The 22064-nt window shown below is 43.1% G+C and overlaps 4 protein-coding genes across 7 annotated transcripts; 2 read left to right on the plus strand and 2 right to left on the minus strand.

Moving 5' to 3' along the window:
* The first annotated feature begins 100 nt into the window (after positions 1-100).
* On the plus strand, positions 101-10854 carry Vha44 (V-type proton ATPase subunit Vha44). Of its 3 annotated transcripts, XM_033378456.1 has the most exons (11): positions 101-281; positions 2771-2913; positions 2975-3128; positions 5820-6891; positions 7424-7761; positions 9076-9262; positions 9335-9433; positions 9505-9760; positions 9828-9925; positions 9992-10130; positions 10198-10854. In XM_033378456.1, the coding sequence occupies exons 2-11, from the start codon at positions 2779-2781 to the stop codon at positions 10294-10296; spliced, it is 2577 nt and encodes an 858-aa protein (XP_033234347.1). In that variant the 5' UTR covers positions 101-281; positions 2771-2778; the 3' UTR covers positions 10297-10854. The 3 variants fall into 3 exon arrangements, with proteins under 3 accessions (XP_033234347.1, XP_033234348.1, XP_033234349.1); XM_033378457.1 differs by lacking the exon at positions 7424-7761 and having other exon boundaries at positions 114-281; positions 5820-5975; XM_033378458.1 differs by lacking the exons at positions 5820-6891; positions 7424-7761 and having other exon boundaries at positions 120-281.
* A 493-nt stretch (positions 10855-11347) lies between these two features.
* LOC4803803 (transcription factor grauzone) lies at positions 11348-14184 on the minus strand. The gene is made up of 4 exons (XM_001360424.4): positions 14034-14184; positions 12550-13909; positions 12100-12490; positions 11348-12032 (listed from the first exon to the last, which is right to left on the minus strand). The coding sequence occupies exons 1-4, from the start codon at positions 14035-14037 to the stop codon at positions 11826-11828; spliced, it is 1962 nt and encodes a 653-aa protein (XP_001360461.3). The 5' UTR covers positions 14038-14184; the 3' UTR covers positions 11348-11825.
* A 109-nt stretch (positions 14185-14293) lies between these two features.
* Positions 14294-15561, plus strand: LOC4803804 (uncharacterized). 2 transcript variants are annotated; one of them, XM_015183882.2, is made up of 3 exons: positions 14294-14548; positions 14608-14950; positions 15012-15561. In XM_015183882.2, the coding sequence occupies exons 2-3, from the start codon at positions 14633-14635 to the stop codon at positions 15459-15461; spliced, it is 768 nt and encodes a 255-aa protein (XP_015039368.2). In that variant the 5' UTR covers positions 14294-14548; positions 14608-14632; the 3' UTR covers positions 15462-15561. The 2 variants fall into 2 exon arrangements, with proteins under 2 accessions (XP_015039368.2, XP_001360462.3); XM_001360425.4 differs by having other exon boundaries at positions 14622-14950.
* A 3956-nt stretch (positions 15562-19517) lies between these two features.
* On the minus strand, positions 19518-21239 carry LOC6898251 (L-asparaginase-like). Its single transcript, XM_002138281.3, has 4 exons — positions 21082-21239; positions 20804-21018; positions 19992-20738; positions 19518-19938 (listed from the first exon to the last, which is right to left on the minus strand). Exons 1-4 carry the CDS (start codon positions 21161-21163, stop codon positions 19900-19902), a joined length of 1083 nt encoding a protein of 360 aa, XP_002138317.3. The 5' UTR covers positions 21164-21239; the 3' UTR covers positions 19518-19899.
* Between the last annotated feature and the right edge of the window lie 825 nt (positions 21240-22064).

Raw genomic sequence — 22064 nt, forward strand, 5'->3', positions numbered from 1 at the left:
TGTGTTTTTCCCCGATGGGTTGCCACTCAGTATTTTTTCATTCGCTGTCGCTGGTAACACTGAAACCCATCACGTGAATCTCATGTGGTATGTGTGAATTGTCACTTTTTTCGCGGCCAGTTTTCACCACAGACTCTTGCTCCGTTTGCACGTACGACTCGTATTTGTGGGTGGCGGCGGTTAATTTGCGCTTGATTTCAGCAGATCCAAATTTTGTAACGCACAAAAAACTCATCTAGTGTCTCTCCATCTACCAGTCCGTGTGTAATAACCACTAAAACGTAAGTTCATGTGAGCAGTAACAGCTTTTCCACGTCCGCGGGTGTGTGAAAACCTTGTGCAACGAAGAACTCGTGAAAAATTCTGTTATTTCATCGGCGTAGACCTGCTGACTGTTGCCTGAAACGTAAATTGCAATATTGGCATTTGTGCAAGTGAGAGTAAATCTTTTCCGATGTGGCTGCTGCGCTTCGACATTGTATTTGTCGTGCAAATCAAGTGACCCTGAAAATGAGGCCTCCACAAGTTGTTCTCCATTTTGCGTAGTTGTTCGCTGGTTCTACGGAGGCCAAACATTTCCTGATAGATTGGGATATATCTGGAAATTTCCAAGCGGCCTCAGCGTGGGCGGAACAATCAGAAATATGTGGGAAATGTTTTGGTTTTGTATTGAAAACCCGTGAGCAGAAAATTATCGATCGAAAAACTGTCATGTGACTGTCATCAAAACAGCTGACGGCAAAATTTTACTCACCACGGTTGACTGTCGTTGTGGTGACAAGAGAGAGAGAGAGAGCGCCGCCCGGTCAGAGAGTTGAGAGTGGTTCTCTCTCTCTTACTCTGCGTAAACAAAATTTAAAGAAAGAACTGGCGCCTTGCTATAATTTGAACCGTTTCGGGGAATCTAAATTCTTAAATAAAGCACGTACCATTTGATTAATTGAATGAATTTCCGCTAAGAAAACTGCAGGCTTGTGCCATAAATATATGCTCTCTATGTGAATATTAAATGGATATTATCCATATGCGTTTGTGTATTCTCGGTTCTTTGGAAATGTGTGTTTGCCACAAGGACCCCACAATAAATAGTTATATTGCGTGCCGCAAGGACCTTGACTGCGCTGACCAGATATAAACTTGAAACTGAAAGTGAAACAGCATTTGCGCCCCGTCCAATAAAACAGAAACAGAAAACCCCATGCGATGAGAGATTGGGGAGGCAGGCGAATGACCAAGAACAGCTGCTAGATTCCAGCGTGTTTTTATCTGTGGCACCATACCACACTAGCCCTTCCTGTTCTGCGCTCAGCAAGGGAGCCAGGCACATTATTATTAATTAATTTGGGCGGCCTCCCCCACTGGGCGAGGATATTTGCGCCATCATCAAAAGTCATCGCCGTTGCCTTCGTCATCGAGCCGCGAACATTGCGATTTCCTCCCGTAGTGTCTGTGCGGACTACCCCAATGGTTCAAAGACAGGTCCTGATGGACCCTGGCCCTCACCCTGCATTAGCGCCAGCCGTTGGCCAGTCAGACTGTCTCCAGCGCGATGGCGACACGCTGACTTGCCCCCTCCTTCGGCGCTGTCAACATCATTTAGGTTCGGGGCCGCGCGAGTGGTATCCACGTCACCAGTACAGCATGGAAGCATAACTCTCACTTTAACCCCCTCCATCCCACATCGCCGCTAAAAATAGACATGCATATGTATGTGTCGTTACGATTTCCGTTTCCCGTTTCTCCGGTTGTTTGTTGCCAGGCTCGTTGTTGTTCTTTCTGTGGATGATATGCGCCACTCCTCCTACTTTTCTTTGGCCTGAGGACAATGCACTGCCTTGACTGGAGAGGTATTCATGTTTACGGGGCGGAGCTGTGGCTGTGGCTGGAAATGGAGGAGGAGGCGACGCTGTTGTCATTCCATGTTCTCGTGTTTGTTGCGTGTCTCCCTTTGAAGGCCATCGGCGTAGTTATGTAATGATAGTGGGCCACTAGGCCGGAATTGGGCAAAAGTTAGATTTCTATCTATCTTGCGGCGTTTGCTGTGTGATTACTCATACGCCCTGTCGCACAGGAGGAGTAGGAGGAGCAAGGACTCTATAGCAAAGGAGTCGGCGACACTTACCCAAATTGAACACCCGCTTTGGTTTGACTCCGGCATGGGGCATGGTACCCTGCTTCGTCATCGATTCATTCGGCAACTGCTCGGATAGAGTCGGCTCCCAGCTTGCAGCCCATTGTGGCGGCCAGGCAACATTCACTTTGCAGCAGTCCCTCGACGAGTGCGCACGACCATGTAGTCGTGGGAAGAAGCGAAATACTTGAGAAGCGGAGGAAAAATGCCTACAATTCTTTACCGCCTTCGAGTGGAAAAGTTCCTAACAATTCTGTTGAGACTCTAGGAGTGCTAAGATCAAATCAAGTGTGTGCTTGTGGTAACAATCGAAGGACTCGGACAGACAGGTAGACAGGCTGGCAGCCGCTGGTCTGTCTGGCGCCTGCTTTGCGAAATTCGCCTGTGGAGACGGGGAGTCTCCTCCGGAAGTGCCGTACACTTGTGTGGATTCGGGAAATTGCATTTAAACGGTCGATCGCATCGCAATTATTTTAATGGCCAGAACAGAGCTGCCTTGGGCCAGGAATATTTAAATTTTGTATTTCCTTGGCCTTTCGGGGTGATGCAATCGATACAAGTTATATAATATTGAACATCCTTTGGGACCGTTCCGCAATCGATTTACTAAGGTCACTCGTTTCTCCTTTATTCATAAAGCCATCAAAATGATGTCCGAATACTGGATTATCTCGGCGCCGGGCGAGAAGACCTGCGCCCAGACATTCGACACGATGAACAACCTGACCAGCAAGCAGCACAACCTCTGCAATAACTACAAGTTCCATATACCCGACCTGAAGGTGAGTTCTATCCCTTACCCTGTGGAGAACACCACACTAACGCCGATGATTACATGAGTAGGTGGGAACGCTGGACCAGCTGGTCGGCCTGTCCGATGATCTGGGAAAGCTGGACTCGTACGTGGAGCAGATCACCCGCAAGGTGGCTGTCTACCTGGGCGAGGTGCTGGAGGATCAGCGGGACAAGCTGCACGAGAATCTGCTGGCCAACAACAGTAAGTCGTTTGTTTCACAAAAAACTATCTACGTATATCTTGGAAATGCTATAAATATAGTACATAAATATTCAGCTCAGTCTAGATTAGTCTAGTCTCTAGCTTAGTGCCGTTTAGCGTTTAGTTTAGCATTTAGTTTAGTTAAACGTGGTTAGGCGATGCCTGCTCCGAGTCACGAATATTGTTTTGGTTCTTTAGTTATTTCTAAGCAGAAGTAGAACCAGAATGGAATGCTCTCTGATACTCTACTATAATCGTACCATACTCGTATGTATGTATTGCCCATATCTATTGTTTATCCACCGAATTCTACTTTTTCTACTAACAAATGAGATCTGCAATTTTCCACTTGCGACATTCCGACATATTAATTAAAAAAGCTCTCCCTAACTATGGAATGTTTAATCTGTCTATCTCTTATGTCCCTGTTTTAAGAATTCCAATTTGACTAACACTAAAATCTAATGTATTTCAATCACATACTATATCCATATATCTTACCATATATGTACTACCTATAAAATTTACTTTTTCTGTAGTTTTAACATTAAAGTGAAAAGAATTAAAGAAAAGGGAAATACAGAAAATACAGACACGATTTAAAAACTAATCGAATTTCAGCTTAAACCTTGAGGTTCTATCTATTTATCTAATTCGTTAGAGTTCGTTCTATATGATATTCTGTTTTTTTGTTTTTCAACATTTTATCATTTTTTCTCTGGATTTTACTTGATTTTGATTTTTATTTAACGTTGTGTTTCGTATTATTTTTGGTTTGATTTTTTTTAACTCATGAGCACAACCATCCACCACAAACAAATGTACCGATAATCGCCCCGAATCGGGCTCCAGATATAGGGCCTCTCCCGCTCAAACAACAATGGAATTAAAGTGGACTTTCGCGGAGAGAAAGATTAAAGACCTACTACGAGTATTATAAATGTAATGGAATAAGAGCCTTTGTTGTTTATTTTATGTTGCGTTTGTTGTACATTTTTATATCAATCTATATATCCCAAACACACACACACACACATCAGGGCGACACACACAGATACAGAAATACAATAGAAATAATAAAAAACTACCAAACCTCTGGTCACACCAATATACGCTCAAGGAAACACTCCTCCAAGGACACCTTCCTACCCACACCATAACACACTCCTTTCCAGAGAAGAGAAAAGAATGAGTACAGTGAACACTTGTATATTTTACATACTACATATATTGTACCTATTGTTGTAAATTCTTTTATGATTTGTGGAAGGCGATTGACAATTATTTGTGGAAAGCCCATTAGTTTTTAAATCATTCACCCGAAAATTAAGTTGAAGCAGAGGCGAATCAAGGGAAATGTATGTAATGTTTAAAGATATACATAGATCCATATTCTGCATATATTATATACATACTTATATCGTACATACATATATTCGACTATAACATGTTTTATTGGTTTATTTTGGACAAATGCGCGAGTGTCGTTCCCAGTTTATTTTTTACGTTTTTATCTATCGTATCGTATCGTATCGTATCTATAGAAATATATAAACATACTGTTTGTATTTACCAATGTAAGTGCGTGCGTGTAAAAGTTGTGTAAGGTCATCCTTTGTATTGTACATATACGAATATCCCATATACGATTATATAGAATGTTGTAACAGTATCGTCTTGTATGTATGTATGGATGTATGTCAGCGAGCGTGGCCGGTTTGTGTCGTGTATGCTGTATCCTGTGTGTCGTCTCTTCATCCGCATCGATGCGCCTACACAGGAAAGGCGTTCATTTGTGCTGTGTTCCATTTTCATTTGCGATCCTGTTTATATGTGGGTGGAAGTGTGCCTGTGTGTGAGTGTGTCTGTATTCATGCGCTTTTTTCCCCCCACACTTACTGCAAACGCTATTCGGCCAGGGGCAGTCACAGATGGACATCGGGAGACACTCGAAACATATGCTTTTACACTGTAACAAATTGAAAAGAAAACGAAAAATTATATCACAAAATTAGATGCACCTTTCGTTTGCCTTGTTTAGATCTCACAGAGTTCTTTCGAATACATTTTTTCCACTGTTGTTCATGAGACGAATATTTTAATATTGAATTTTGATTGGTTTTGCACCCCCACACACACTCCCCCTCCCCCACTCTCACATCCAACCACATGAGTTGAAGTTTCTTTTTTTTTTTACATTTTTCATGTATAATTTTTGTTTATTCTTTTTACAAAATATTTACCAAAAAAAAAAGAAAAGAGTTCTTTTGTTTCGCTTTTGATTGAGGAAGGAATATATCGGGTGTAGAGTTTGAGATTAAAGAACGTACTCGTGCAAGCAGCTCATAAGGATAGCCCCTAAACGTACGCTATAGTTTAACTTTTAATTTTATTTCGATCCCCGTAACCTGAGCCCAATATCCCGTGCCTGAAACCTGAATTGATCCCGGAATAACCCAACGATAAACTATATACATATCTATATCCCCGAGTGCAATGAGCAATCCACTTTAGCTAAGACTAAATCTCAAAACCAAATCTAAATGCATTGTGTTATACTATTGTCTGTACCACCCTGAAATCGGATAACCATACAACGAATCGGCCAATACGAATATATCCCAAAACCCTACATACCTGCATCTGAATCCCGAACCGAATTGAAACCCTGGTGTATACCGATGGATACAGGCCCCGGTCCGCCCGACGAAATACCCTGTCGACACCACCAGCGAATCAAGAATCTCAGCCTGCGACACCAGCGAAAACACCAGCACACGCACCACCAAAACAAACCCCAACACTACCATCTCCAACATCACCACCAGCTGCCCCAGGATATCAAGGGTAAATCAACCTCAACCAATCAACTCACTCCAAGTCGCGACCCAAGCCAAGCTCCTTCCACTCCTACTCTTCCCACTGCTGCTGCCAATGCTGGCACTGTTCCTTGCGCCTGTACTATAACCACACCAGCCCCTGGATCCGGATCTGGCGGCAGCTTGAATAACCTCTCCACAACCCACGACGAGTCCGAGCGGGACTTTGATTTTGTGATAGCGCCACAGCCGGGCGGATGTCTGTGCGAGGAGTGTGGCGTGTTCGCCCCGCCTAGCACCAGTGCCACGGCCAGCACGCTGATGGCCGACGAGTGCTACTCCCACACAGCCTCCTCCATGCTGAGTGCCACACGCAGTGCCCTCTCCACAATGGCGGCCATTGCCACGGGCAGCAACCTGGGTGGTGGTAGCTCTGTCGGAGGCGCCAGCACAAGTGCGGCCGCTGCCGCTGCGCATGCGCATGGGGGGCACCCTCCCGCTGCAGCTGCCGCCTCCGCACCCGCCAAGAACAGCTCCGCCTCGACCCTCTGCTCCTCGGCCTACTTCTCCACGTCGGCGCCCACCACTAGCAGCTCGGTGCACAGCATGTCGCGCTCTAACAGCAAGAAGCTGAATAACAACACTTGCAGCATAAACCATAACAAGCTCAGCTTCCGCAGCGGCAGCCACGTGAGTCAATTGAACCTGCCCCAGCATCAGCAACAGAATCAGAATCAACAGTATCAGCAGAAGCGAGATCTTTCATCCTCATCGCCGCTTCAGTCGCCGACCCAGAAGTCGTGCGACTCGTCCGATATGGATGCGGACGGGGGGAACACCACGGATGGTGACCCCAAAAGTCCGAACAGCGCCAGATCCTCCGATCTATCTGAAACTTTCGACTGGTGGTTCAATAAGCCCAAGCGTAACTCTAAAAAGAGCAGGTATCTAATCACCGCCTTAACTATTGTAGACCGTTGCCATTGAAATCGCAAAGCAAGCACCCAAAAGACAATCAGTAAATATGCCAGTCACCCGCAGTCATCCCGCTACGCTACTCCACGTCATGCCCCCAGTCTACTGACTACCCCTTACACCTTATGCCTGAGCACTGAACACTGAACACTGAACACCTGTCCTGTCCACACACTCACACACAACACAAGACACGCTGTAAAAACACACGTTACACAACACAGATCCATAAGTACAGTCTCGCACAGAGCATCCGCTTTGCCTGCTTTCATATATATACTCTACTCGTACACGAAACAGAAAACGGAACAGAAAATCCCATAAATGTTTGATTTGATTAAGTGGAAGAACAGAATCCAATGCAATAATAATGTATTTCTTTTTTAAATCACTTCTCATCATCGGTCATCCCATTGCCACAAACATGAATCACGATCCCGATCACGAAAACACCATACGCACAAAACAACACTGAAATCACCCAACACTTGAATGACACAGTGCACACCAATGCGAAAAACAACATCTCCACCAACACCAACACCAACAGCAACACCAACAACTACACCAAGAACAACAACTGCAATCCAAAGCAATGACATTTTGGCATCAAGCATCGACCACACCGCGCTCTAGTTATCGCTCTTTCTTCAATTCTCTTGCCGATCAAATATATAGCAAACGTTCTACATCGAGTCAATTAAATATAAACAATGGATTTAATTTAACACCAACACATAGATCGTCTCCAGTGAGTAGTTGTTGTGGCAGTAGTAGCCAGGGGCGATCCAGTCCGGACACGGATAATCCAGAGCCGCCAGAGTTTCCGCTGAGTCCAGGTTAGCATGCCGCCAGGGTGTTTCGACCATGTTCGTACACCTATTGCCTTGACATTAACATGACACATGTAAATGGAAATGTTAATGTTCATGTGGATGTGTTGCTCTTCCCTTTGATTTCTCTTCTTGTTTTTACCTTCTTCTTTTCCATTATCGTTTATTGAGCAACTTGATGTACCCACCACCACACCACCACCATCGCCTCTCTCACGTTACTTACGTCTTACGTCTTCTTATCCAATCAAAAAAATACTTAAATATATAGATATATATGATAAAATAAAAGAAAAAAGACGAATTTATGTTCTATCTATCTTTTAGTTGAATCGTTGCATCTGTTTCTACGGTACACCTTCCGCCTACAGTGCGGGCTCTTTTTTTCAATTTTGATTTATATTTCTCTCCTTTCTCTCTCTCGCTGTCTCTATATCTCTCTCTGTGGTACTTGTATTTATTGAGTTTGCAATGGCGCTTTCACTTTTGATTTCCTTCGATCACACAGATATACATATATACATATATATGTACCTATAAATATATGCTCATCACGGATCTTTGATTATTTGTAACAGTGTAAAAGCGAATATTATGTTGTTCTTTCAGTGTATGCCCTCCCCAAACAATGTTGTTGTCGCTGATCCACATCATAGCTCCGAAATCATTAAGCTAATGCCACAAAAATCACCCAGAGCTCCGCTTTTGCCCAGAGCCAAATGTTGAGAATTTTAATTTAAAATATTGTCATGCTTTCGTTCTGCATTATTATTTGCCTGTTGAGTGTCCACCTATGAGAGATGCCTACATATTTATATCTTTAAATTGTTATTACTTATCACAATCCAATACTAACATCCAGCTAACTTTATGTGCAGTGTTGAGAGTGTAATCCGAAAGGTACTTCTTCCAAATGTGACTAATATGCGTAGTCCCAGTCCTCGTAGAATCTGTAAAACTGTATTGCATCCAAATTGTTTCTAATTTCGTTGTGTTCCTTTAATGTGTGCGTGTATGTAGTATGTGTGTGCGTTTTATCCGAATAATTCTATAATTCTAATTCTAACAAGAAAATTTTGATTTATCTTAATTTACTTACATTTAAAACTTTAATTTAAAATAGCTTTCGAGCGTAAATCTATATAAACTTTTAGTACGATTACGATATATATATTTTTTCCCTTCTGTTTTGTACTTGAACATTAATTGAGCAATGAATCATATATGGTTCTGCTCTTCCTCTGAGTGAACCGACTATCCATGCAACAATATAATGATCCTGAACCCGACTAACTCTCTGCCGTTTATCCCTTAACACAGCCGAGCTGCCGCAGTATTTGACCCGTTTCCAATGGGACATGGCCAAGTATCCGATCAAGCAATCGCTGCGCAACATTGCTGATATCATTTCCAAGCAGATTGGCCAGATCGATGGCGACCTGAAGACCAAGTCCCAGGCCTACAACAACCTCAAGGGAAATCTGCAAAACCTGGAAAAGAAAAAGACGTGAGTGCAGTCGAATCTTTAGTCAATGTTTACACATATTAACCATCCATTGCTATCCTATCCCTTCCACAGTGGCAGCTTGCTGACCAGGAACCTGGCCGATTTGGTCAAAAAGGAGCACTTCATTCTGGATTCGGAATACCTGACCACTCTGCTGGTCATTGTGCCCAAGTGAGTTTGTAGAGAGATATTCCCGACTTCAGTTAACATACTTCAAACCTTCAAAACTTCCCCAAAAACAGAGTCCTGACCAATGACTGGCATGCCAATTACGAGAAGATCACGGACATGATCGTGCCACGCTCAACGCAGCTCATTCAGGAGGACAGCGACTACTGTCTCTTCAATGTGACGCTCTTCAAGAAGGTCACCGAGGAGTTCAAGCTACATGCCCGCGAGCGCAAATTCATTGTTCGTGACTTCGTCTACAACGAAGAAGAGCTGGCCGCCGGCAAGAACGAGATGACCAAGCTGATGACGGACAAGAAGAAGCAGTTTGTATGTAATGCCTCAACTGATAAGGGTGCAATGTACTAATCCTCCTCCAATTTACTAACGATACCAGGGACCCCTTGTGCGTTGGCTGAAGGTTAACTTCAGTGAGGCATTCTGTGCCCTCATTCACGTGAAGGCGCTGCGCGTCTTTGTAGAATCTGTGCTGAGGTACGGCCGTAATTGATCATTTCTAAAAAGTGCTGGGCACTAATGATTGTATTGTATTTCCCATAGATACGGGCTGCCGGTCAACTTCCAGGCCATTCTGATCGAGCCCAACAAGAAGAGCGTGAAGCGTTTGCGTGATGTGCTCAACCAGCTTTACGGACATCTGGATGGTGCCTCGGCTGGCGGTCAAGTCAGCAGTGCTGATGTGAGTTTCCAATTATTAACGATTGAATTCGTTAAAATTTATTTGGTTCAATGCTCTATTTTTATAGAATGTGGATATACCCGGCCTGGGCTTTGGCCAGTCCGAATACTATCCCTATGTGTTCTACAAGGTCAATATCGATATGGTTGAGCAAAGCAAGGTTTAAGATGTGCCGCCTGCTACACCCATCAATGCAACCATCCAGCCAGCCCACAAAATACATAATACACACACAACCAAGCAAATATACTATTGAAATCCATCGGCTGAACCAAGCATTCGCAGTTGCTTTGGCAAAATTAAACAGAATTAAAAGCAGAAATGAAATGAACAGAAAGAAAATAGTTAAATTTAAATAATTTTAGTCATTGTTATATAATTATTGTTGTTATTTATGTTTGCGCGTGTGCAGAATTCTGTTTCAACTTAACTTCCGGCTAGAGAAATCACAAGACGCGTCAGCAATCCAAACAAAACTAAGCAAAAACGAACCGGACGTTTGCAGTCCTCCCAGATATTGTAGGAGCTTCTATTTTGTATCCTGTCCCCTGTCCATCTTTAGTTTGCAAACCAGTATTTTATGTTGTTCTAATGCCGTACTATGATTATTACCATATGATGAATGATATGAATGTTTAACACGTAGCTAAAGCCCAGGCGTTCCAGTCTCCTTTTGTGTTTGGTAGCAATCCAATAAACATTTGAGTTAAATTTTGTTTTAAAACGCCTTTTGTCTCGTTTCGTGCTTCTGCTCCACTCGGTATATGTATCTTTTTCTGTGTCTGTGACTAACAAAAAGCAATCCAACAGCAGCCAACAACCAATAGCATGCCCTACAACTAATGTAAGCAGAAAGGAGGTGTTCCGTGGGAAGCCAATCTAACAAAATATTGATCCAAAGTAAACAAATAACTAACGAAAGTATTGTATTTATAAATGTTGCCTAGATATCAAAATGTTAATAACTATTCGCGCATGTTTCAACACTAATCGCAATGAGAATCGCCCGCAGTCAGACTATTTTTGTGGCTCTGCTTATTGTTTCGTCTCTACTACAACTACTATTCTTTAATTTATACAAACTCTTACCCTGAGTGTTGAGTGTGTAAAGCCCCTCCCTAACCACCGCCAGTTGCTGCAATGAGAGCCTGAATAGGGATCAGATCGGTGGGATTGCATCGGGCGAAATGAACAATAATATTTGTACGAGTATGTAGTTTTTTTTTTCAGTTTTTCCTATTGTCGGGCCGCAAGTTGTGTGCACCAATTTAAGCAAATCGTGAGAGAGATACAGTATCTAAATATAAATATTTTAAAACTATGCCTAATATGTGTATACAAAACAGAAACTATGTAATTGTCATTGCGTTATATAAGGTGCAATTAAGACATCCTTGTAAATAATTATAAAGAAAGAAAGACATTCCCAACTTTGTTTCGTTATCAATTGATTGCATCGGAGTACAGAGCCCACAGTTTGCTCTGTTTATTATTCCCTGCGATACATTCCTTTTAGCTTAGTTTAGGTGTTAGCTTAGACGGCTGGCTGTCGGGTTGGGTTCCGTTTCTCAAGAACCCGTGGGATCTGTGCACATCATCCCGTGTCTTGAGGGGCATAGCGCGTCAGAAGTGTTTCCCCATTCGGCTGCTCTAAGAAAGTTTCCTTTATACATTAATTTCCTTCATGATTAATGCTCAAATTTCCTGTTTGGTTTTGCTCTGCGAGGAGGCATTTCGCGATATTTTGAGAATATTCGGCGGCTTCGGCTGGTTTTTGTCCGCCTCGTACTGGGCACGGTGCAGCCGCTGGCGATGCTTGTACATGTTGGCACTGCAGAAGAATGTCATTGGACAGTTCGGACAGGTATAGAGTACTTCGCCGGTGTGCGTGGACGTGTGTTCCTGCCAAACAGATTTAAGAGAGCAATAGAAATCGCTGGTTGGGAGGGATAATCAGCTTCACACTCACCTTCAGTTCTTGCGGACGCTTAAATGCCTTCTCGCACATGGTGCACTTGAATTTGCGTTCGCACTCGTGATTGTGATAGACGTGACGACGAAGCGCTCGAGCATTAGGCGAGAGTTTGGAACAGATGTGGCACCGGTGCTCACCAGCGCTCTCCACATGAATGCTCTTCATATGTTGCTTCAGGCCAGTCATGCCCTTGAGCCAGGCCCCGCAGATCTGACATTGCTTCAGCTCCGGCTCGGGCCGCGGCTTGTCCGAGTGCATTAGCTCCTGGTGCTTCTTGAGGATGATTTTTGTGCGCATCTGCTTGCCGCACTTGTCGCAGATGATGGTGCTCTCGGGATCATGCATAGAACTCATATGGTTCTTAAGCTTTCGCTCGGTTAGGAATCTGTTGGGATACGATAACCGTTTATTTCAGATCTGACGGGAATCTTAAATTGTACTCACTTCTTGTTGCAAACGCTGCATGTAAATTTGAATTCGGACTTAGGGACATGCTTGTTTAACTTGTGATAGTCTATGGCTGTCTTGCTGAGAAAGACCTTCGAGCACAGGTCGCAGTTAAAGGTTAGCTTGACGGCCGGATCCATGTGGACCTGGTTATGTGACTCCAGGTGCCTTGAGTTCTGGAATGTTTTCTCGCAGATGGCGCACTTGAAGTGCTCTGGGTTCCAGTGGACCTGTACATGTTCCGCAAGAACTTTTCGTTGGCTGAATTTGCGGCCGCAGCACATCACGTAGCCAGGATCAACCTGGTGGGTGAGACGATGATGTCGCTGCATGTCCGTAAAGTTTTGCACCGACAGATTGCAGATCGGACATGCCAGCACGCTGTTGAAGAACTTGCCAATGATGGTGTCGTACTCCTCCTGCTGCTTCTTGCGTTGTTCCAGTAGTTCTCGGGACATGCGCACCTTCGGCTCAGACGGCTTCGTTCTCTTTTTGTACTTCTTGGGCCGCACCACAGTTCTCTTGGGTACAACAGCAAACTCCAGCTTATCTTTATTGTCTAACTCAAAGTCTGAGTCGGTGTCTTCATCACTCCCTCCCGAGTTGTCATCGAAACTGTGGTCGCTTGTCGCAAGGCCATCGTCGATGTTGCAGCAGAAATCTGGATCTTCGTCGATAAACTCGTTTTCCTCCTCTTCTGATTTAAGAATCAGTGATACATCCTCTTCAGTCTTGGCAGCGGATTCAATGGGAGTGTCCACTTTGCGTGGACGGCCTCGTCTTTTTCTTGTCTCTGCTGCCGCCGGCTCGACCGCCGCCTCTTCGTTATCAATACATGCTCCATCCTCAGCTTTTACGCGCTTTCTCAAGCGCCGCGCTGCCGGAGTGGTAGACTCCTCTTGGACAGGCTGTGTGTTTGCTGTGGATTCAAGGATCTCAATCCTAGGTAAGTGGTCCAGCTCATGCTCCTCTATTTTCACCTCGGGATAGAAGAAATTTCTCCCGCAGCCGAGTTCTGGTTGGTCCTGTGCTCTGACATCATCCACGCACCCTAATTTGGGGGTCTCGATTAAGTGGCATTGCGTGAGCGGATCATCCTCCATCAACAGGACCTTAGTTTCCTGCAGAGAGCTCTGTGCTTGGCTAACAAACTCATGTAGCGCGTGAAATTCTGAAACTGTTTTCCAGCATCGTCCGCACACCCGGTCCGGACTGTTTTCCGTCACTTTCAGTGGAAAGTGTTTGCCTATTATCCTGGCTACCTCCAGCTCGCTTCCTCTCGCGGAGTGTACACCAATGAGCTCCCCAAACGACGATGGATACTCACACATGCAGAGTAAACACATCGTTGCATCGGCTAGAAAGGAAAGGACAATTCAATAGATACATAGATAAACTGTGGCGTCCTCGACTATGTCTGTCCATGGGCGGCAGGAGCTCCTAGCTCTTGCTACTAAAATTTAGTGCGAAGGCACTCTTACCCATTGTGATGTTGAGTCTTTTTTACAGAAGATTGATCCCCATTTAATGAATTGTTAGTAAATGCAATTATTTATTTACTAAATTGTTAAAAAAAACTCAGTTGCAAACAAAATTACAGCTGTTCGTAGAGATGCTGCAGCTTTGTATCGATATATACAGTGCAAAGCAATTTCGATAGTTCCAATATATATTCTTTTGCCGCAACCTCGTTGTCCTAACACACCTTCTTAATTGATGTAAATCAAATTCATAGTCTTGATTATTTATTTCGAAGTACTCTTAATCATGAAATCAATCAGTTAATTGAATCAGTATCCACATAATCCGGAGCACTGTGGCATCTATAATGTATCGATAGTAATGTCGATAGTTGTGTATCAAGCTGGATTAAATGTTGAGTTGAAATATTTTGTTAAAAGATTTAACAAATATTTACTGACTGCCCATGTCCTTCTTGACATTTTCCTAATAATCAACTAACTAAGAAACTATTAAACGACAATCAAGGACATCAGTAAGTATCGGATTTATACTAGTCCGAACCGGACAATGGGCACTTGTTTACTTATATAGTTTTATATTGTCAGATCTTCAAGCCATGTCTGTCACCATTGAAAATATAAAAACAGTGGCTAAGTGCAGCAGTCCGCAGAGTAGAGAAAGCAGCAAAAAAGAAGCCCCCACTAATAGGTCAAGGAAGACTGTTTGGTTCACCATTGACGATGTTCTGCAGGAGACTGTTTGCCCCAGCTGTGGCAGAAAGATGATCGCGTTCAAAAACCCCATTGCCCATGTGAAAAAGTGCTTCAGTATAAGACGACTCGGTACTGTATACAGACTCCATGGCTACACGGAGTGCAAGTGCGGGCTTCTCATATCCGACAAACCAAAAGCCAAGAAGCTCCATGTTTGTGTGGTAAGTACTCTCTTTAGTGCCTGTTCCAAATGGATTTGTCTACAATTTACAAATTTCACAGGGGGCAGTTCCTGATTTTGACCCAGTCTTCTCATATGAGCCAGAGGAGCCTTTGTCGCTCTCGCCTGCACCTGAACCTTCGCCTGCAAAGCACCCGCCCGTTAAGATTTTGGAGCAAAAAGTACTGCAGCCTAAAGCTGAAGTTTGGATTCGCAACTTTGTTACTCCCATTAAAGTTGACTACACCGAGGTCCCGGAGGTGGAAAAGCCGATTTCCAAACACAATCCCAACCTCAAACCGAAGCCGAAGCCGCGGGTGCGCAACTTTGATAGGCGGACAATATGTCAAGAGCCCGACGATGTATGCGTCTATTCCATAATTCGCAAAAATGGAGCTATTTCGATAGCGGAGCTTTCTCCTCAATCAAAGCGAGGGGGCAATGAGAATGAGATGGAAATCGGGAGACCTGCTCCACGCCTGCCAACGGTTTTAAGAAAACGCGACTTATGAGTTGTATCGCTTAATAATAGAGTATAATTATTAGAACAAGACTTGACGTTTGCTACTGCTAGCCATTAGTTTAACAATTACACACAAATTATCCTATTTTCGTGAAGGTTTCTTTCTTAATTATTATATACACCGAACATGCCGCAAAGCAACTTTCTGGATCCCGGCTCTGGCTTTCGTCTACCGCCGCGTATTCATGATCCAGTCAGCCCAACAACGTTTTGCATGTGTTATTATAACACATTGATTGTGTTTCTGTTTTCTGTTGTGGTTCCAGTTCCAGCGTACTTTAATGAGTGGGTACAGGGCTCCAACGTTTACTTTACCGCGTCCTGCCCCGCTCTGGCGATTTGTCCACTTTTAATCTCTCCGGCCGCCTTATCCGTTTGGGTGGTGCCGAATCAATATCTCCAGCTCTATTGGCCAAGACCTTCTCTGGCCGCCAACTGATATGCCGCGATCCCCTCCTCTTACCACGCCAGGTAAATTTATTATTTATTTTATTACTTTATTTAAATAATAATAATATAATATATTAAACTTTAATTCAATAAAATCCTTGAATTTTAACAGGCCGCACCCTCCGGTGGCGAGTAATACCTATTGCGTGCCCGTGGACACCGATATGCCCCATCGTTTACCAGCGACTTCACTCTTCTGGTCTTTTGGTTCGAGTGAACGAGTGTGGGCTCGACGACGGCTGTCCGACGGCTGCACACTGTATTTGAGTTTTGTCGCGCGAGGCTGTGCTCTTTGGTCCTCATCCTTTTGGGATGTCTATGGGATGTGCTCCTAGCTGGACTCTGGCAGCCACTGGCTGATGAGTCGACAATGTGGTGTCCCGTCCGCTCCAGCAGGGACCAGTGATCGACGGCGGAATTGTTGGTTGACGTCCACTGGAAATCAGTTTCGAGACGCGTAAGTAAATCAGTATAGAATTGTGGCTATATTTTAAAATATATCTTCCTTCACAGAACTTATGTACCCTACCGAGTCGTATCCGATATTCCCCCGACAGATAGAGTCCTATCCAGGCCTAACCGGCGTATTCCAGTCGTATTCGAGACACACCGAGTCCTATTCCAGCCAAACAGACTCGTATCCCAGCAGGAGAGAAGCGCACGCCTTGCAAGATCCGAAACTAAGAAGCCATCGTCATCCTTCCATCTGGCTATCGACAACAAGGACTTTGAGGGAGTGGCTACGCGGGCTTCTAGATAGCTATCGTTCCTGTTAGGTTTAAGGATATACGCGTCCATATATTTAGATAGTAGATAGTAGAACAAATAGTTTATTTATTTATACTAAGCTAAGTTATGATGAATAAAAATGAAATGGATGAAAAATCATCCTTGCTGTGTCCTGTTTTGGGGAAACTATCCCGATTACCAAAAGGTGTGGCACGCCCAGATCGGTTCACAAATAGCAGAGAAAACTAAATATTTTTGATCATGTCCTTGATCGTTGGTATGGACTCCATCAAATCAGGGACATTTTTCCGATCGCAGGATGCCGTCGCATGTCCCGATCGGGCCTCAAATAACGGAGAAAACAACAAATGTTTTTGTTGTTAATTGTTGTATAACATTTTTTCTTGTTGTTGTACAACAACTTTCAATTCGCGACCGCTCAAATGGCCAAAAACGGGAATTTCAAATCTGGGATACCAGGCGAACAGAAATCAGCACAAGGTCACTGGTCTTTTTTAAATTTTTGTATTTTTCCCGCCATTTTTCAAATCTCAAAATTTTGCAACTTTTTTCATATTTTCTTTGGCTACTTTTTCCGTTATTCGGCCGCTCAAAACGGTGGAAGACGAGAATTTCACGTCTGCGATACCAGGCGAACAGAAATTAGCAGAAGGTCCCAGTTTTTCTGTAATTCTTTTTAATTAATTTTTTACGTTTTTCATATTTTCTTTGGCCTCTCAAAATGGTGGAAAACGAGAATATGAAAAACGAGCGTATGGAAAAACAGAAAAATAAAATCACTGGGGAAAAATATCACTGTTTTAATGGAGTCCATATCAAGGATCAAGGACATTTTCCCCAATCAAAAATATTTAGTTTTCTCTGCTATTTGTGAACCGATCTGGGCGTGCCACACCTTTTGGTAATCGGGATAGTTTCCCCAAAACAGGACACAGCAAGGATGATTTTTCATCCATTTCATTTTTATTCATCATAACTTAGCTTAGTATAAATAAATAAACTATTTGTTCTACTATCTACTATCTAAATATATGGACGCGTATATCCTTAAACCTAACAGGAACGATAGCTATCTAGAAGCCCGCGTAGCCACTCCCTCAAAGTCCTTGTTGTCGATAGCCAGATGGAAGGATGACGATGGCTTCTTAGTTTCGGATCTTGCAAGGCGTGCGCTTCTGTCCTGCTGGGATACGAGTCTGTTTGGCTGGAATAGGACTCGGTGTGTCTCGAATACGACTGGAATACGCCGGTTAGGCCTGGATAGGACTCTATCTGTCGGGGGAATATCGGATACGACTCGGTAGGGTACATAAGTTCTGTGAAGGAAGATATATTTTAAAATATAGCCACAATTCTATACTGATTTACTTACGCGTCTCGAAACTGATTTCCAGTGGACGTCAACCAACAATTCCGCCGTCGATCACTGGTCCCTGCTGCAGCGGACGGGACACCACATTGTCGACTCATCAGCCAGTGGCTGCCAGAGTCCAGCTAGGAGCACATCCCATAGACATCCCAAAAGGATGAGGACCAAAGAGCACAGCCTCGCGCGACAAAACTCAAATACAGTGTGCAGCCGTCGGACAGCCGTCGTCGAGCCCACACTCGTTCACTCGAACCAAAAGACCAGAAGAGTGAAGTCGCTGGTAAACGATGGGGCATATCGGTGTCCACGGGCACGCAATAGGTATTACTCGCCACCGGAGGGTGCGGCCTGTTAAAATTCAAGGATTTTATTGAATTAAAGTTTAATATATTATATTATTATTATTTAAATAAAGTAATAAAATAAATAATAAATTTACCTGGCGTGGTAAGAGGAGGGGATCGCGGCATATCAGTTGGCGGCCAGAGAAGGTCTTGGCCAATAGAGCTGGAGATATTGATTCGGCACCACCCAAACGGATAAGGCGGCCGGAGAGATTTAAAGTGGGAAAATCGCCAGAGAGGTGCAGGACACCAAGAAATATTCCACGGAATATCAAAATCGAGGAATATGGTTTACAATCCTTGACGGAGAACGATTAACCCATTGAAAGGGGATATTTTAATATTCCGCCGAAAATAATGAACAATTAATAACTTTAGCTCAGTTCAGGCACTAACCATACTGTATGGTTAGTGTCTACGATACGAGAGATGGGATTCATGTATCGAATAGGGGGAAATCCCTAGATTCTGAAAATCTATAATCTAATTTTGGTTATCAAATTCTCAAATTAGCACTGAACTTGATCTTTCGACAGCCACTCTAAAATAAGGAAATGCAACAACAAATACTAATTTTGTACTTTCCCGTAAATTGGATCGAGCGTTTGATTCGAATTCATAAGAGGTTGTGTGTGTGTTGAAACAGTGGTGAAGGTTTATTAATTAGCAATTGGAAATTGGCGACGCCTGCTCATAGGTCGACTACGACGAATTTGGTTTGTAAAAACGCTGTTTCCTCTTTGTGAAATAAGTTGCATTTATTGAATGATTCATTAACAGTTAAATTGAAAGTTCTAATCTAATCCCATATTGACTTGACAAATAGTCGCTAAAATTGGCGAGACTACAAGGTTGGGTGATTTGTTAGTTAAACATATGTTATATAAACACTAATGGGCATCAAAGTCACGTAACATGTTAAAAATATACACATGTATATACATATGTTCATATCTCGTAGCGCTTGTCGATATTTGAGAGCCCTCGGTGGCGTAAGTGGGACAACTTCTACCTAAGGGCAAAAAAAGGGCAAAGTAGCTTGGTAAAGGGCCCTAGAACAGTTCTACCAGCATTCTTTGGTTGGAGAGAACAAACAAATATATGTAGATAAACACGATAATCAAGAGTCAAATACATTTCTTAGTTGATAGACATTTATTGAGTAATAAGTATTATTGTGCAGTTTTTGTTTATTAATGCGCGTAAGGTTTTAATAAGTGATTAAATACAAAACTGAAATTGAGCGTCGTTCCGCGTCTTGTTCCGCAACTGGACTAAAATTCTCGCCGATCTGCTTCGTGCTCTCAATAATTTGCACTTGCTATTTCTTGCTTTGCGCTCTCCTCTTGTGGTTGGGCGCTCGCTGGGAGCGAATATTAATCTATTTCTGGAAACTGATATGAAATACATACATATATTGCATACAGCGTTTAAGTGCATGGTTAAAATAGGGGGAATTCCCTTTATTTATTACAAAAAACCAATCATCTAATTTTGGTTTGCGATGATCGCATTCATGCCGTAATTTCGCCACGCAAATTCATCTTCATCAGCTACAAAAACAAATTTTATTATATTATGTGAATTGCTTTCATTTGCAGTTTACCTCAATCTTATTATGGTGCGGTAAATCAGTGCCCAGGACATAGGCTAGCTTGGTATACGCTGCCTCAGAAGTCATGTCCGATCCAGATAAAACGCCCAAATCGCTAAGCACTGCTCCAGCATCGTAGATTGCGGCTACGGAGCCGGCCAGGCACTGAGTGCAGTTGACGATGATAACTCCGCGATTAACGGCACTCCGTAGAAGAGAAGTTATCTCGGACCAGTTTGAGGGTATATTACCAGAGCCATACGACTCCAGGACAACTCCCATAATGGGCTCCGCCAGAGCCGATCGAATCAAATCCAGTGACATATCCGGAGTTATTCTCAAGGAGGCCACATTCATCTGAAATTCGCCTGTCACAGCGAGTGGCCTAGCTCCGGGCCCTGGGCGTACCAGGAAATTATTTATAATTATGTCACCTTCAAACGTGCCCAGCAGTGGAGCGTTGGGAGAATCAAAAGCATCCAGAGAGTTGCAATTGACCTTGACCGTTCGATTGCCACGAAGCAGCTTGTTGGCGAAGACCACGCACACTTCCGGTATTTTATAGCAGCCGGATATGATCAGGGACGAGACGAAGTTGTTCCTGCCATCGGTGCGTGTTTCGTAGATGGGTATCATTGACCCGGTAACGACCACCGGCTTATCCAAATTTTCTAGGAAAAACGACAGGGCAGAGGAGGTGTACGCCAGCGTATCGGTGCCATGGAGTACAACAAACCCATCGAACAAATCGTACGTCCTCTGGAGTTAGCGATTTCAGTGAGATGCATATATGTATTTCATTTAAATTTATTTGTAATACATACACCAATATCTTGGGCTATGCGTTTCCAATCTTTTCCGGCCATATTACTGGAGTCCAGCAATGGATCGTACTCTATGAATTGGTAGATAACCCGTACTGACTGATCTTTTACCAGGGGCAGCGCCAGGAAGCCGTCTGGGACCTGTAGGCTGGGGTCATGCAGACTGACATCCTTCCGGATGAACCTTTCAAAAGCTTTCGGTTCTGGCACTAATACTAAAAGATTCAAAAACACAACACTGAACTGGAGCTATCCGTATGCACTTGGAGGCCTCTTACCACCATTGTCGTTGGGAGTCATCCCAATGGTGCCACCAGTATAGATGACAAGGACTCTTTTAAAATTTAGACACTTCGACATTTGTACCGATCAGAAAGCGTTGCAAACAAGCACTGAACCTCTCTTTTCAACCTAATAGACCTGCTACCCATAAAATAAAAAAAAAAAAAAAAATCCGTCCTTCCCCGTAAATTATTTCATGTAGATTCGTACCTAATCGAAACCACTAACCATACAGTCACTCTGGGGTATTGATCGTTGTATGAACTGGCACATCTATATACTGTATGGTTAGTGGTATAAGACACACGCAATATGTTTCGACAAAAATATGTGATTGTATGTTTTTTTTCAGATTTTTTGAACTCTCTCAGGTCTGGTTCTGTTTTGCCACCTGGACGCGACCGGCATCTAAATTTTTACTTTGCAGATTCCCGTCGGAAAGCGCGCGATTGACAATTGATTTGAAATATATGTATGTAAAACCAATTCCATTTATATAGTATGTGCATATTTATTTAAGTATATATCTATATTTTCTTATATTGTATATTTAGATACATCATTGTTTTAGTTATAATAAACAAAAAAGTCGAGAACCGACGGCGTTTGCATAATTTTTATAATTTATAATAATCCTGTTTGAAATAAGGAAATAAATGTGTAATTATATTATTGTAATATTTTATATTTTGTGGTATAAATCAAAAAAATAACAGCTTTTATTTTGTTTCCCGCGCCCTAGTGTACCATATCGCAATCGCGTAGTAGGACAAAAAATGTTCATTATTTGCAGGGCAGGTCTAATAGATCTATCTAGCTAGTAATATTTGACGGAATATCAAAATCGAGGAATATGTATATAACATTAATTCGTCAGTATATTTACGGTTGTTTAATCGTTGTTTTAGCTAAAATACTATAAAACCAAGGACTAAAAAATAGCCAATCTTGAAGAAAATTTATTCATCAACGGCCTTAA

Source organism: Drosophila pseudoobscura, chromosome 3 (assembly GCF_009870125.1).
Source record: "Drosophila pseudoobscura strain MV-25-SWS-2005 chromosome 3, UCI_Dpse_MV25, whole genome shotgun sequence".
NCBI classification, from domain to species: Eukaryota; Metazoa; Arthropoda; class Insecta; order Diptera; family Drosophilidae; genus Drosophila; species Drosophila pseudoobscura.